General features: G+C 38.5%; 2 protein-coding genes across 2 annotated transcripts in view; both read right to left on the bottom strand.

Annotated features, from left to right (window-relative positions):
* The window catches only part of LOC122813614 (mucolipin-2-like), a 1,348,087-nt gene that overhangs the window by 1,276,934 nt on the left and 53,460 nt on the right, over nucleotides 1–17,693 (bottom strand). The window contains exon 3 of the mRNA XM_044086031.1: nucleotides 14,569–14,713. Within this exon, the coding sequence (XP_043941966.1) occupies nucleotides 14,569–14,615 (47 nt within the window). The 5' untranslated portion in view covers nucleotides 14,616–14,713. The remainder of the gene's footprint in view (nucleotides 1–14,568; nucleotides 14,714–17,693) is intronic.
* MCOLN3 (mucolipin TRP cation channel 3) overlaps nucleotides 1–17,693 on the bottom strand; it is a 1,554,854-nt gene that overhangs the window by 382,460 nt on the left and 1,154,701 nt on the right. The gene's annotated exons all lie outside the window — the stretch shown is intronic.

A 17,693-nucleotide genomic window follows, 5' to 3' on the forward strand; every position in this document is an offset into this window, starting at 1 on the left:
AATGTAGCTGCTCTAGAGGAGGCACCAGCTGCATCATAGCTGCATTTAATGGACTGACAAGCTACCAGAGAGGCAGAGCTCAGTAAAGAGAGATCAGAAGTCTTAGTGTCTGAATCAGGCAAGTCAGACACTCCCACAACTGAGATAGAAGAGCTAGGACATATTTGGTCATGTGGATATGATAATTCATGGTTCTAAAAAAGTACACACCATTTCCCATACCACTCCATAGCATAGCTGCCCTTGTCAGAAGATTGTAGCTTGGAAGAAGAAAGCAGTCTGGATGACTTATCTGCGGAAATGGAAACTACAGCAGATCAGATGACAGGCTTTTATACAAATATTTATGATCCTTAGGTACTGAGAAGCTGCTGTAAGTGTGTCCAACAAGATTTCCAAGACTGGAAGGACCGGAGATGGTCTGGGTGAGTCCATCTGCAAAAGTTCATAGTACCTCTTCTGAATGTGTGATACTCATGAACAATCCCATTTAAAGTGTTTCATCGTATGAATTACTGTATCCCTAAAGAATAATTCCTCAAAAGGAGAGGGCAGGGGACAAACTCTTCTTCATGAAACCATAATGCCAAAGGAGACTGCATCTGAGAGGAATAGGCTAGCAATTCTTCAGAGTCAAACTCCTTATCAGGAGGAGCAGAATCCCTTGTTCTCTTAGATGAGGTAGATGTCCAAGGGGGCAGCAGCAGTTTGGTTTTCTATTTTTTTGGAACAGAAACATCAACCTTTCAGGATTCAATGAGGGTAATAGGCACCTCTTCCCCAACTAAAATTTAGGAAATCCCCTTAGGCCCTTCAGATATAATCAGATGTGGTTCCCCCCCAACATCAATACCAGATGTATGTAAGCCACGCAGAACATGCGAGTAGGCAGTTCCATGTCAGCCTCCAACTGGATCACTGCAGCAAGAACTGGCAGCAATCACCAGCTGGTCTTTGGTTCTTCGTCCAACCTGAGAGAGACATGTTGTAGAGGCCGGACAGCAGTAGATTCAGTACATTCTCTTTTACCTTTTTTCTTAAGAGGAGGCTAAACCTCAAGGAAAGGCAGAGAACTGTGATCAGACGCACAAAACCATAAGAAATGTTTGAAGTCGACACAAATAGATATGGGATAAGCTTCTTTTTAAATCCTGTGTTCTGAGGAAACTTGAATGAAGAAGTAGTAACAGGTTGTGAAGTGATATTATTTTGAATTTGGGCACTATCACAAACAAGTTTAGAAAAGAAAGATCCAGAACTGGTCTGCAAACATTTTTTTCTTTCTCGGGCACTAAACGCATCCTTGAATATACCTCTTTCTCAACTGGGAAGGGGGGGTTGTGTCATGCCCCGAGACAGCACGTGATGAAGAGCAGGTAAAAACAAGACAGTCTTGTCTGGAGGATGAGGAATTATTTCCCCTGGAAAGGAGGAATTTCCTCCCATTGTCATCTGTAACCTTGATGAATGATCTTCAAAACCCATATGTCTGAAACTATCTTTGCCAAAGAGAAAAGTACAGATTCAGATTGTCTGGAAAAATAAAAAAGTGGGCTGCCAGGGTAGGAGGGAGGAAGAATGTCTATTAAATAGTCATTCTGACTTCTTGGACTGTCCTTGGTTTGGGGAGTTTCCAGAACTCTTCTTGGAACCCCCATGCTATTTCTTCTTAACAAAGTCTGTTTACCTGTGTTTCATTGATTTTTTTTATTAAAACTGGGTGAGGAATTAGACAATCCTTTGGAAAATTTGGAAAAGAATGGCTGAAAAATCTTCGTAATTCCTTGCATCAGCTTAGCCCTTTCATCACACTCTTTGATTACCTCTGTAGCAAAGAGGCCAAAAACTAATTTCCCATCTAAAGGAGAGTTTAAATAAATTTATTTAAAGCAGATTTTTCCTCATAAGAAGAAACTGCAGACAAAACAGTTCACAGTTAGGACAAACCTTAACACATGAGGCCGACAGTTCGAAATTCTGAAATTTAAAGTTGCAGAAACATACACTCCCCCCCCCCCCATACTTGTCAATAAACTTCCCATCTTTATCAAAAATAGTATTTAGCAGCTGAAAGATTAAAGCTATAGCTGCAGATCAGGTTTGGGATGAGTGTATAAAAACTTAAAATTGAGGAAATGTATATATCCTATCTGCCTTTTTAGAGGCAGCTTGCTGACTTATCAGAAAAATTGCAGACATCAACAAACATCCTCCAAACCTGACATAACTATAGGAATGGGTGCAGGTTCTGGAAATTCCTTAACATCTCATAGTATTTTCTTACAGACTGAAGAACCTCAGTGTTATCCCACTGAAAACACTGGCACATTCTAGAAATAATCTCAGAGAAAGAGAACCTCCCACAGGCAGAGTCAGAAACTGAGCTCTCCACAGAGTCCAAATCAGAAATCTGAGGAGAAAATCCTGGATCTGTCTCTTCATCCTCCTGTTCAGATTCAGACTATATTCTCTTAAGGAAATGTGGTATCCATCTACATTTTACCAGAAACTACTTTATAGGATGGATGATCAGCCAGAATTAAACCCCCGATCCAAACCCAGCAAACTACTCCTGTCTAAAGGAAATTTGAGGAACAGACAGTTGCTTAGTTTTCCATTTAAGAAAAAGTGGACCACAGTATTACTAAATGGCAGCAGCAGCTTCCCCAGGGATGGGCAAAACAATCTGACAACATAGGCAAGCCTGCCCCTTTCTCTGTCTTCCAAGACCAACAAGAATAGCTCTCTTGGCCACCAAGAGGAAAACCAAGAGCCGTAGAGGATGTGGCTGACCCCCAGTCCATAATGGTTGTTGGTACTAGACCAGAGGACACAGGAGTAAAATATGAGTGGACTGAGATACAACTAATGACCACAGCAGAGTCACCTACTTGCAGCTGAGGCAAACTGCTAGACTACCATGATAGAAAAAGCTGTTTGTTGAACTTTTTCTTTTTGTGGCTGGAAGAAGGACTGGCTGTGGGACTATGGACAGTCTGTTCTATGGTCAAGCCACAAATGGTGCCTCTTTCCCCAAAGAAAATAAACAGCAAATGCCAGTAAACATAAGTCACTTTTTTCACAGACAAATACAGTAAAAAAGCACTTTTAAAACTGTTTATTTTACTTTGTGGGACTGGCAATTTGTCCCCAGAAAAAAAAAAGGGCTTTAGTTCCTTTAAACAAAGCGTTCACATTTAAAAGTACTTTTATAAATCAGGTGATGCACAAACTTCTAGCTTTAAATAACTGCCCTTAAAAAGAAAGTATAAATAATAAATTAGCAAAAAAATGTTAAATGGAAGTTTTCCCCCAAACAGAACTTATCTGCCCAGCAAAGGAACAGCACAAACTATAAATCCTTGAAAGCCTCAGAGCAGCATACTCTTCGAAAGCAGTAAAGCTTTTTTTTTTTTAAAGAAAATTTTTATCAATTTGACAAATTTACAATATATACACAGAAAGGAAGAAATTCATCACATACTGTTATACAATGTTAAGAATACATTGAATCAAAAGTAATATTTCAATACATTTCAAGGCTATCCCAACCACTAAGTATAATTGATAGATCTTATTCTCAGCACTTCTTTTTCAGTTTTACATAGTATTACTGTTAAATTTAAAAATTCTTTGAATGCAGAAACTAAGTTTGATTTCCAATTTTTTGTAATAACTTTTCCAGCAATTGCCAAAAGACTCCAAAATATTTTTTGTTTGGCTTTTACAGATACAAGAAGTGGAACACTCATTAGTACTACTGATCTAGTTAAAGAACAATTATCAGACCATAACCCCTTAAAAACACACATCTCTTCCCAATATACATTTAATTTTTCACAGTCCATAAACATGCATGTCCAGTCAGCTTTTACATTTTTACTACATGTCCAACAAACTGAAGAAGTCATTTTGCTAAACTTAGAGATTTTATAGCCCATAGCTATTCTCTCTCCAAAATACTAGAGGGATGCATACACTCTCAGGTCTCAGACTACCTCCTTACTAACAACCTCCCTTTCAATACTCCGCATGGTTTCCGACCAAACCATAGCACCACCAAAGCCTTGCTCTCCTTTACGAACACTATCCTTCAGCATAAAAGCAATGGCTATCTCTCCTCTGCTACTTTCCTAGACCTATCTAAAGCATTTGACATGGTCCCACACAAACAACTTATCTCTGTCCTCAATAACCTATCCTTCTCAAAATCAGTCACCAACTGGTTTCAGAGTTACCTGTCTGACCACCAACAATCTGTTGTATGGCAGAATGACACATCTCCCCAACTACCTGTCTCCATAGGGGTTCCCCAAGGATCCATCCTTGGACCCCTACTCTTCTCTGTTTTCACCAATAATCTAGTCTCTGCTACCAAACATGGCACACTCATAAAATATTCTGATGACTCAACCATCATCTGCTCAGCCCAGTCCCTACCCAAACTACAGAAAGTCACACAGGAAGCCTTTTCCTCTGTTGAAACTTTGTTATCCGATGCCCAATTAATACTCAACCCAAACAAAACTAAACTACTCATCTTCCAACCCACCAAACATACTCAAAACAACTCTTACTTTAACATCACAGCAAAAGATAACACCATTATATACCCAACTGAACACACCAAATTGCTAGGAGTGGAAATAGACAAACTAAAATTTGACATTCACATATCCATGACCATAAAAAAGTCCACAAAAAACTAGGAGCGCTATACAGAAATAAGCAACTTCTCAGCAAAGCAGCAAAGATCTCAATAGCAAATTCCCACCTTATCTCCACCCTACTTTATGCCTCTCCAATATATACCAACTTAAGGCAATGCGATCTAAACAAGCTAGAGACCTGCTACAACAAAATCGCCAAATTTGCCACAGGGGCATCCTACCGTAGTCACCACTGTTTCTCACTTGCTGAACTCTCCTGGCTTGAACTCCCTCACCTTCTTCAATGGTATCAACTCTCACTTGCCCACAAACTAGTAAACCGTCCACTAAATGTCCCATCCCTCCAGAATCTACTCCAACCCTATCACATCACCAGACCACTAAGATCCAGCAACAAAAATCACTTGCAGATCACTAAAGCCAATAACTCTGCTGGTGAAGCACTATTCTCTTGCACCATAGCCAAATTATGGAACTCCCACCCACAATTACCTCCATACCATCATGCACCCACTTCAAAACTTTACTAAAAGCACACCTAAAAACATGCTGGCTATGCAACTCCCACTCTAATATAACCCACCCCATCCAAACACTACCTTTCTTTCCACTCCACTAACTACCTTGATTATAGCAAGCTCAGATGCTCATAAGCCAATACTTATTATACAGCAGGAACTTCTTATTGTAACATTTGTTAATGTCTGTTATGTACTTCACAGATAAAGATTCTAGTTGTCTACTGATGTACTATGTTCTTCATCTGTAAATATGCTGTAAGTAATTGCAATGCAAATTGTTAAATCGCTATGTAATCCAATATAACTACTGTGTTTATTTTAACTGTGGAGCTTTTCTCCCCGGGCCTCCACTGAAAATGGACCTACGTCTAGTCGGACACTCCTGGTCAACAAATATAAATAAATAAATAAGTCTAAAAAACATTCAACATACATATTTCCAAATAAAAAGTTTCCGGTATAAACCTGACTAACTGATTTAAGTAACAAAGCTTTATTCTTACCATCTACTGAGTCACTCAAGCAATACTGTCTAAAAAGTTCCAGAATTTTTCATCAAAATTATTTATGACTAACATATAACTTTAACACGCTTCCTTTGTAGGTCAAGTTACCTTAGATGACAACATTCATATAACTGGGGAATACCGTTCTGTTCCTATTCACTCAAATTATCTACAAATTCATTTAATTTTTTACTGATGGATAATATTAACTGGTTAACAGATTCATCCAACTTATAATCTTTCATGGGTCAATATTAGAAGACCGAATGGAAATAACGAACGGCAAAACAACAAAATGACCAGAACCTCAAAGTGCTGTTTGCCAGACCACATACAGTGAAGATTGGAATATTTGCCCTTTCCTCACTGTACTGCCATCTCAGAGTTGGAATATATAGTTAGCGGGGGGTGTGGGGCCACAGCCCCCCGCAACAGCAAGTTCAAGGACCAGTCTTTTTGATGTTTAGCCGTTCACTGTTATTCCCATTCAGTCTTCTGATACAGACCCATCTATCATTAAGTATTTTGGTGATTTATCTTTTCCTTTTTCAAAGCAATCAGACTAAGCCATCCCTTTTTAGAATGCTTTTTGTTTAAAACTGAGTTTGTGGTTCTGTCAAGCTCTCGCAAGACAGCAGAGACAGAGCCACACACACACACACACACACACACACACTAGTGACCCATTCAGAATACACACACACACACACACACACACACACACACACACACACATTAAAGGGACAATCCCAGTGTATAAAATTCAGACTAAGGTCTTCATTCATTTGGCATTTTAGCCCCACCCACTATAGATCATCATCAACACTCCTCCCACTTCCTTCAAATAGCATTTCTCAGAATTATGTTCATTCCACCACAAAATGTAATGTTGATGTTTTGTTCCCACTCGGGCTTCTGCGGTGCTGGTTTAATTCACTATATGCATTCTCTCCCTTCTTGTCCATACAAAGAAAGATGCGCTCTGTAGGCATTTGGCTAGAGACAGTTGCAGACAGGAAATTACTCCAAAACTTTAGCTTTCATTTTTTTTTAAATTACTGGCTGAACACCAGATTTCTCTGTAGGTTGTTTTTTTGTCTCCATACAAACTGCATTTCTGGTTCAACATATTTTTTTTTTCTTATAAGCTCTCATTTATTAACAGAGCAATTTTGGATTCCAGGACTTGCTGCGTTTGTAAAAAACTTGTGAAAAAAATCAAAGAAAAATTATTTATTTATTATTTTATTTATTTATTTTACATTTGTTTACCGGGATAGTCCGACTGGATACATGTCCATTTTCAGCGAGGGTCTGGGGAGAAAGGCTTCAAAAGGACATACATTTTTACAGTTTAAAACACAAAATAAAACACAAAAGGATTTTTACACAGATGTAAACAAACTACATTTTTACTTGGATGGAAATTTCTAGACAGTGTTTTTAAGAATGATAAGGTATTGAATGTCTAGTAGGCTAACCTAGTAGTAGATCCAAGGAGATCATAGTATTTATAAGTTAAGAAACAAAGTGTAAGCAGAAGTCCTCCATGTGCACACGAGTGATGGTTAGAGTTAGTCTGGATTAGGACAAGGACATAGCCATCTTTTTTTAAAGTACTGAATCAGACTTTTCTTGAATTGAGGTAGAGAGAGTTCAGATGTAAGATTAGATTAGAGAGAAAGAGAATTCCAAGTTTTGCCAATAAAGTTAGCAAACCAGAGATTTACTGGCTGTGTTGTTGGATTTGAGAGTTTGAACTAGTAGTCTTTCAGATGAACGAAGAGCGCTAAGGTTACTGTAGGGAGTGATGAGGTTTTAAGTATGGGTGTATTATCTGGTTGGTACAGGATCGTGTGCAACTATTAGTTGGTTAACCTGAAGTAGGTTAGGCAGTTCAAGCCATCCTAGTAGATTTAGGTTATAACAGTGATGAGTTCTGTAGGCTGCAGCGGTAGCAAAAGTATCTTTAAACTACCATTACTTGCCTGTTAATGTTATTCAGAGTATGTTCCATTTGAAACGTAAAAAACGATAGCTAAATCAGCATTCCATAATTGCAGTAACGCAATAGAAAGAGATTTATTAAACCACAGAGAGTTTATATTTAGACTAAGAGCACTGACTGTGTGCATAGCAGGACAAGATTAAATTATCTAGTTTTTGATGTTCATTATGCATGCAGCTGAAGAAAGTAAAACAAAAATCAAAGTGTTTGCAGGTGCACAGTTGAGTTGCTTGAAAAGAAAGTATTTTTTGAATGATTTTTATTATTTAAAATTGGGTTTGTGGCTCTGTCCCGCTAATGAATAATTAAACCTCACTAGCCACTCCCCTCTGACTTTCAACCAATTACACAACAACACATCCACTATCCACAATTCCCATCACCTCCTTAACATTCCTTAACAAATGTTATCTCCATCTCCCAAACATTTACAAGTATCATCTTTATTAGGAAAGTACAGGCAAAAGTTTGTAATTGCCTACAACACAACTTCCTACCACTTGCAATTACAAAACATTCTCTCCTCTTCCACCAATTCAAACTCTCAACACCACCATTCTTAACACCCAATGTTGTAATTTCACCTAATATCTTCAACACATTTACAGGACACTTCCCATGTAAACAGCTACAACTTTCCCCAAAAACAACTTTTCTCACATATTCTAAACTATTAGCTAAGTTTACCAAACTTCTTACACTTCTCACAGCTACATCTCTCTCGAGATATATAACCTATCCCTGGTCCAGAATATGCTCAACTACAAAGCAGCAGCCCCACCAGACAACCACACAACATAAATACATTATCCTGTCTTAGCAGCCCTAACCTCCTCTTCTTTAACATGAACGTCAGAAGCACAATCAATAAAATCCACAACCTTCATGCCATCTTAAATCAATCTATTCTCTGGTATCACAGTTCTAACAGAAACATGACAAACCTGAATTTTTTTCCCCCATGGTACAATATACAAAAGTCATGACAGGAAAAATAAGCATGAAGGTGGTGTAGCCTTATTGTATAAACAAAACTTAAATGTATAACTCATGGAACCAAACTTGTCCGAACTCAATAATACTGAGCTATTATTTAGTAAACCTGAAATAAACCATAAGAAATTTCTAATCATAATAGCTACATATATTCCGCCAGGCAACAGTCCAAATATAATTGAGGATCTCTTACACTAGATTTCACTAACATTCCCTCAAGAAACCATTATAATGGGTGACTTCAGTACCAACTGGTACTCTTAAATCAGATAAGCCCACTTACCATATTAACCTACAAGGATTTACCCAGGTCATACAGTCCTTCACTAGAATCTACAATCAATTCTTGACTGGACTCTCCACTAACAAACCAGCCCAAACCTACCAATCAGCTGTCTCCTAGACAGTATTAGTGATCATCTCACCACATACCTAGTCAGACACTATCCTCATCTCCTCCGAAATGCAATATCTCGTCTAATATGCAACAAAAACACTTCAATGCCCCAACTTTCATCTCCATCTTACAAAACTGTGACTGGGCCCTCTACAACAATATCCATAGATGCTATCCGTAGTGCACTACCTAAATACTACCTTCCTCAACATACTAAACACATTAGCCCATGCCATACATCCAGGGTATACAACACTGCTCCCTGACTAACAAAAGACACAAACTCAACTCAAATTATGAGATAAAGCCTGGACGCTGTGGTAAGCTAACAAAATACAAGTTAACCTTGAACACCTCAGACAACTCAGACATAAAGCCAAAGCCCATGTCAAACTAGACAAAAAAGAATTACTGTACTGTTCTACAGAAAAGCATCACAACACTACTATATAAAAAAAAAAACTTTATAAATAAGCTCCTGCCATACCCCCCCCCCATCATCCACAGATAGCAATGACAGCATAACAGAACAACTTAACTCTTTCTTCACAAATACCATACCTCACTCACTAAAAAGCACGAATATCCTCCCCACAATATCTACTATACCCACCGATACCACGGACATCTTTGCATTCAAATTGGTTAATACCTGCACCATAAATAAGTTGCTCTCTAAACTTGAGCCCACATTTCTAGCAGCCAACAATGTCCCCTCAGAATTCCTACAAATAGCTGCAGACACAATCTCCTATCCTGTGTCCATTCTTATAAACCAATCCATCACTGATCAATATATACCTGTAATCTGGAAATATCCTACATAATTCCACTGCACAAAAGTGGCATCTCCAGTGAGTTCTCCACCTACAGACACACATCACCACATCTAAAATCTTTTAAAAATGTATCCCTACACAACTCCTGAACTACCTCTTATCCTATAACCTCCTTGCTAGCACACAGCACGGTTTCTGCCCCAAACACAGTACCACAACAGCCCCACTTAGCTTCACCAGTACCATGAACCTACACAGAAATGAAGGGAATCCCTTTTCCTCAGTCTTAGATCTATCCAAAGCATTTGATACTGTATCATCAGAAGTTACTCAACAAACTCTCCACTCTAAAATTCAGCCTTTCCATACTCATAGGGTTCAAAAGCTACTTAACTAACCAACCGCAAGCAGTCAAATGGCAACAAAACCTCTCTTCCTTCTTACTATTACCATGGTGGTTCCCCAAGGCTCAGTACTAGGTCCCATACTTTTTTACTACCTTTACTAACAACCTCCACACAGTTACTTCTCTAACTTTTATTATGCAATATGCTGATGAATCTACTGTCATCTGCACTTCACCTACCCTAAACAAACTCAAAGCAAAGACACAACAGTCACACCCTAGCTATCAAGGCCTGGTTGTCAGACTTTCAGCTAATTCTGAATCTATCAGAAACAAAACTGATCTTATTTCGCCCACATCATGTGCCCCTCCAACATAATTCTGCATACATTCTTCCAATAATACCGTAATATCAACTGATCAATAGACAAGTTGAGATTTGATCTTCACCTTCCCCAAACTATCAAAAAAAGACACTCAAAACTAGATACTCTGTACGGACTCAAACCATTCCTCACAGTCAGCAGCAAGCAGGCTATTGCCAGAACTAATCTCTCCACACTGCTATATGCCTCCCCAGTCTTTACCAATCTAAAGAAAACTGATCTAGTCGAACTCAAAACCTGCTACAATAAAATTGTTAACTAACTCTTCCCAGAGGTCTTATCACTGCACTGCCTTACAAAACTGCCCTTCAAACATTGCTCCAACCCTATGCCAACTCTAGAGTCCTCATACCTTCAAATAAATCACTACTACAGGTAACTTAACACAAAAGTAAATCAGCAGCAACAGAATAAGATTCTGCATCTTTAAAGCTAATAACACCACACTTCCATAATCCAATATGATTTCTATAAGCAATTACTGGCTTTTTTTAAAGCAATTATTTGCTTTTTAGGATACCATAAGAATGAAGTTAACATTTTTTCTATTTTCTTTAAAAAATGCTTTTGGGTATTAAACCTATTGAATGCAATGTTTACATAATATTGGTAATTTATAATCATTTTAATAATACTAACCTACCCTAAAAAGTAAAAAAGAAAGCAGTTACACTTACGCTAGCTAGAGTACAAAGTTTAAAAAAGAAATCAGGGATTTCAGAGCCAAGTGGATGGCAGCAAGGTAAGAGAACTGAAATAAAGATGGGAAATGAAGCAAAAGAACAAACCGTGACATTAAAATATTAAAAACCGAACTGTTAATTATTATAGCAATAATCCAGGGCTGGGTGTGGGTAAATCCAGCATTACCCACACCCAGCCGTGGGTTACTGCTATTATACAATGGTGTTAGTTTTGTGTTGTCTCCTGTTCGATTCTTGGCTGGAGTGCCTTGTGTGTGGACTCTGCATGTCCTCCCCACAGTCGAGTGGCCTCTGAAAGACATGCGTGAATGGGCGTGCCTTCACTGAAGGTTGGATGTCGGGCTGGCAACTCAGCACCATAAAATCTACTACCAATCATTAGTGGACCGGAGTTCCGCCGTGGCGACCCCTAACTGGGAAAAGCTGAAAAGACAAACAAGTTAGTTTTGTGTTGTGTTATCTTTGTGTTGTTGTTATTTAGGTTTTTGTTTGCTTTACTTTGTGTTCTTCCACTTTTTGTGAAATAAAATAGTCCACACTTTATCTTTGTGTTTATTGTTTATTTCTGTTTTAATTTAAATACACATTATTAATTTTTCAAGAGATGTTAGGAAATTATATAAGTAGATGTAATTTTAAAGCTTTTGCGTTGTCTTCATGTTGTAGTTTCCAGGCACAATGTACATTAATTACAGTTGGTGTGAAAAAGATGCTTTAGTGTAGTTTAATTAATTGGTCACAAGATGGCAATGTAGTGCTTGTTAATTCAGTTTTAGAATAAATTGGTATAAGTTGGTGGTGGTGTATTTTGTTGACTTGACCTTGTATTAAAATATATGGCATTGCATGGAGCTGATGTGTTTGCTTGTCATGTGTCCTAGGGAGGATGGTGGTTTGGTTAAAAAGGAGCTGAGACTGCTGTGTAAGTGTTTCTTCCTTTTTTTCTACAGCCCCTGCGCAGACCAAATATTTGTGAATGTTATGATGCACTTTTTGTAACATTTCTATTAAGTAGTCGGGCATTATTAGATAGTTATTGGGTTTAAGACCGTTTATTTGGTATGTTTCTGTTAACAAGGAAAAGAACATTAACAGCAGCTGAAAAAAGGGGTTTTGCCTTGTTAATGGAAAAGCACGAAATAAAGCATGTCTTAAACCCGATAATTATCTAATAATGCCTGACTACTTAACAGAAGTCATAGAAAAAATTATATTGATTTGGAAGGGAGAATTCAAGGGCAGCTTTTCCCAGATTTAGGGGGCACAAACTTCTCTTCAAACTCTGCTGTACTGTCTCAAATCTAAATAATGCACGGCTCGGTGGGAAGCTTGCTGTGTCGCTTGCTCTTGCAACATATTTCTGTTAGTCTCAATATCTCTTTCCCTTAACAGAATGCCTCTCGTCTCTTTTTACTGGGGTGTAATGGTCCAATCAGTCCTTTTCAGGTAGTATTAAAGTGAGAAAGGAGTTTACTGATTTTTGAGATGATATTAATATGAGGAGAATCTTGGTTATGATTGTATAGACTGTAGTCACAGCTGGAGGATATGTTAGTTGCCCGGACTTCTTGCTTAGGTTAACTTTGGATTTTTAATGTGCACGCTGGTTGGACTGGCCAATCAGCGTGCACGTTTATCATCTTTGTGGAAATGCCATTGTATAATTACTTATTTCCAATTTTGTTTGCACACCCCACCCCATAAGTTTGTTAATGGAGCTCTTCAATGGTACACACCCAATAATCTTCCATGTGTTGTGTTTTATTGCAAGGAAGAGTTCATCAAGTAATCCACTACTCACTTAAGATTCCAAAACTAAACTTTGAGAACATAAAAGTATTGCTCCCTTACACACAAAATTATGTTCATGATTAAAGTTCTTTGTTCATTCATTGTTTGTTCATTGAAGAAATTCTAACTGGTTTATAGCTCCTTAGGAAACCGAGCTTGCACATGCAAACACATATTGCCCATAAACACTACCTTGTGTTTTATCTAAAATTGCCTGCAGTATACAATAGATACCTAGTGTGTACATAATGACCAATGGTCAGACTTGCCACACAGTACATGGCCTGGCCTGCTTGCTAAAAAATCAAGGGCAGGTTTCAGGCTGGCAAATATTTCAGGGCAATTTAAACTGTGTGTGTCTCTTTTGGCTTTTCCCGGTTAGGGGTCGCCACAGCGGAACTCCGGTCCGCTAATGATTGGCAGTTGATTTTTACGTACCGCGTTGCCAGCTCTGATGCACAACCTTCAACGAAGGTACACCCATTCACGCATGTCTCCATGCAGAAGACGCTCTAGCTGAGAATCGAACCGGACAGCGTCTTACTGTGAGGCGACAATGCTACCGCAGCACCACCACCGTGGATTTCAGGGCAATTTAAACAAAAAGTCAGAAAAAATGGAGCGCTACACCATAGATGTAAAAACTACTAAGAACTTTAATAACACACGTTATTAAAGTTCTTAGTTGTTTTTACGTCTATGGTGTAGCGCTCCCTTTTTTCTGACTTTTATTCTGTGGTTTTGGAGCATTCTTCAGTGGTGTTCATTTGATTTTGCTACAGGCAATTTAAACTAATGCATGGTTTACTGTTCTCTTCTTCAAACCAATTCATGTAAAATGAGCATTCCCCTGCCCCACTTCTCTCAGCACCTCCCTTGTATAGGACGGAAAAATAAAAGTTCATCTACATATTAAGAATGAGCTCTCAGCATTCTAACTCTGGAAGTCAGACATGCTTAAACCACAGAATGACACAATCAGACTACGCAAGTTCCAAGAAACATGTTCTGGTAGTAAAAGGGTTAAGAAGTCACTTCTACTTAGACAATGGCAAGGATTAACCAAAACAAGTAGCTGCCAGCAAGTAGGTCAGTGACAAAACTGATTTTTCAACTATCTAATTAAAAAGTTAAAGATTTGCAATACAAGCTCTCATTTCAAGCAAGTCAAAAGTAAATACATACCGAAGATAAAGTAAAAAACAGCTAAATAAAACTGATAAGGTTTGTGGATAAACCCTATTACAAATCTAGTAAAGCAATACAATTAGACCTACAAAACAAAGGAGTATTTACAGTAACATGTATCCAGTACTTCAGCAGTCAGCAGAGTGCAATTAGCAAAGTTATTTCATGCATCTTTAATTTTATTAGCAAGTTTTTAGAAAGTTTTTAGCAAGATGTAATTTGCAATGTAAACTGTACCCAACACTTAAAAAGCTGCTTTTAGCATGTCAGACCTACCTTATTACATTAGACTTTTCATCTGAATGCTTCACAGTCATTTCCATACCTCTCGGTCAGCATTACCACTGGGTCAAACAAACTTCAAGCTGCTACAGCTCACAAGAGGAGACTTCAGACTTCTCTAAATGTATCTTCTGTCCTCCTACAGAGACAGCAGGAAATTCATCAGGCAAATCTCACTTTAGTGCAGGTCCAAAAAAAAAAAAAAAAACTACACCAATTCAAGAACACAAAGGCAATTAAATCTGAAAGTGTGCATCAAGTTCCATAAATTAACAAAATGCTTCCATGACTGGGGGCAAATTCTTACCCTTGACAATCAGCACAGATCAGCTATTACCCCATCGTATCTCTTTTTCTTTCTCATCTGGTTGTGACCTTGCCACTGTTATCTAAAACTGTCCTTAAAGATACCTGGCTGCTATCTCAAATTATATCTGCTGTCCTGGGCAAAATTACAGGTAGTTATTTTCACACTGTGCAAACAGCTGAATTTTTTTCCAGTGAGCAGCATTTTACTCCATATTCTCCCTGAACATTTATCAGAAAATTAGAGACACTCCGATAGCATGCTTTCTTAGCATATCTGCACTGTAATGAAAAGTACACCGTTCTGCTATTGGATGCCTCAGTCACAGTTTCTAACAGCCTGAAAAAATGAGTATACATTTAAAAGATTTACACACCTCAATGTGAAGGTAGTCATTAAAAGCAACCACTTCAAATGCTGTAGATTTTGTTAAATTATACCTTTCACTGTGTAATTATAGTGATTCCCAGCTTGAAGGCAGAATTCCTAAATCAGTGCCTTTGAAGTACTACAAGTGCAATTTGGGGTCCTAACTTGATGTGTACAGTCTCTCTCCAGCAGTAACCTTTTGTGTTCACAGACTCCACAGTAAGGTCAGTGACTGAAGGGCATAAAGTCAGACAATATCCATGCAGGTGGATTACCACATTTAGTGATATAGCCATACTTCAATAATGGGAGGCATCTGTAAAGGGCTCTGAAAGTCATAGTTTCAAGAAGATTTAATTACATTCAGAGATGCACTTTAGCCCCCCCCCCCAAATCTCACTTCTGTATCACAAAACTTTGTACACTAGTTATTACTGTTTCAACTCCAGAGTCCCAACTTATGTAAAATGCAATCTTCACCTTACCTACCCTAATCAGCAGGCACATTTTAGAGAAATTAATGAGCAGCACTGTTACCTTCTTATAGTACTGTGCCTCATCCCTTAACACCACACATAAAGAAGCCAAATGCTTAACCCTCATGTTCAGAAAACATGTAGTATGTAACACTGGCATCCTCACAGAATCACTGAGCCAAAAGACTCGCAATAAATACTGCAGCTGGGTGAGAACAGACTCTTGCATCTCATGTAGACAATGTCATTATACATACAGAGGATTCCACAGTTAAAATGCATGATCTCACGTCCTGTGTAAATATACAGTAGATGACCAGATGACGTCACGATGCTATTGTACCAGTCAAGTAGCGTCATCGTTATCTACAAATGCCTTCTCCCTCAAAGCAAGGAAATTCATTCAGCAAAATATATATACACAAGTGGCTTAAGACTCCACCCTGTAAATATTTGCAATGTCTGAGCAAACAGGGTCAATCTGGGCCTAGCACCTTGGGGCGGGGGACCGATTCCCAACTGCATCCAGAGAAGCCAGGTTTCAGCTAGTGGCCCCAGCACTGGAGGAGAGGGAGACAGGGGAGCGGAGTGGTTGTGAGAAATTTTAGTAAACATAAATTTGTAAAAAAACACAGTAGACAACATCTGAGCATGTAAATTAAAAATAAATGCCTGCATCACACGTGGTGGGCTGTGCCCCCCCCCCCCACTAATTAAAAGTACCATCTCCAAGACTGCCCAAAACTAAGAAAAGGATATATTCCCCAACCTGGTACTACGTCAATCTCACACCAAAGTTGATCAGCTTTCCTGTCAACCAATTAAGCAGGCATGAAAGCTGATAACTTTCTTACAAGTCGATCAATTAAGCTGGACCTGCTATTATACACATACATACACACACACTTAGTAAAAAGCATGCAGTGTTGCACACACAAACACACACATGATTATATAAGCAAACAAATACTGAACCTAAAATGGCAAATGCAAATACCAAAACACTAACAATAAGAAAACACAAAAATGTGAACCAAATAAACAATACCAACACTAACTACAGTCACATGTAACCGGTTTCTAGGGAGGAAAGCAAAACCCCCTAGCTTAACTCCATCATTGCATCATTTAAGAAAAATGACCAGCAACTATGCTCTACACTATCCTAAAAAAACTAAACTAAAACTCAAAGTACTGCACATCAGCAAAGGAAAAAACTTTCATCACATACAATAACAAAATGAAAGAAGACTGCTCACCACTACTTCTCAGCACATAAAAATAACAAAACGGCACAATTCACTAGTACTTATCTATCCATTTGCTATTCTTATATATTGCACATTTGCAGTCACTCTTTTCCACCACCCATATTCTCTCAAAAGAGCACTTACTCCTCTACACTACATATTCATATTATACCCACACACACACTCTCTCTCCTATATATATCTACACACACACACACACACACACACACACACACACACACACACACACACACACACACACATATACACACACTCAAAAACACGGTCCAAAACTTCAGTAAGTTTACCATAGAAGAATAACTTTTTGTAACATTGCCTCATGTGAAAGTATATACAGAAGTAAATGTTAGTATTTATGCTTGAAGTGCTTTGCTGAAATTCTGCCCCAATTAGTAAGTAATGAAGTGTCACACTTCCAAATACAGAACTCTAGTATTTTTCTCACCCCACAGATGTCCATAAGCTGCCACCAGCTCTTTTCCCAGTTCACTGGGTCTACCAGATCTGCCTTGGCCTTCCCCAGCTTTAACCTGACCCCATATGAAGCCGATAAAAAGGTCACATATGCTGATGCAGCTTCACACCATTGTCAAAAACAGTGTCCTCTCCTCTGTCCTCTAACAGTAGCCTTGCCCACTCCATTATCACTGCCTTCGGGAGATGGATGCATCCATCCATACTTATCCTTACTTATAC

This window comes from Protopterus annectens, chromosome 10.part0 (genome assembly GCF_019279795.1).
Source record: "Protopterus annectens isolate FY-2018-M chromosome 10.part0, PAN1.0, whole genome shotgun sequence".
Taxonomy (NCBI): domain Eukaryota; kingdom Metazoa; phylum Chordata; order Ceratodontiformes; family Protopteridae; genus Protopterus; species Protopterus annectens.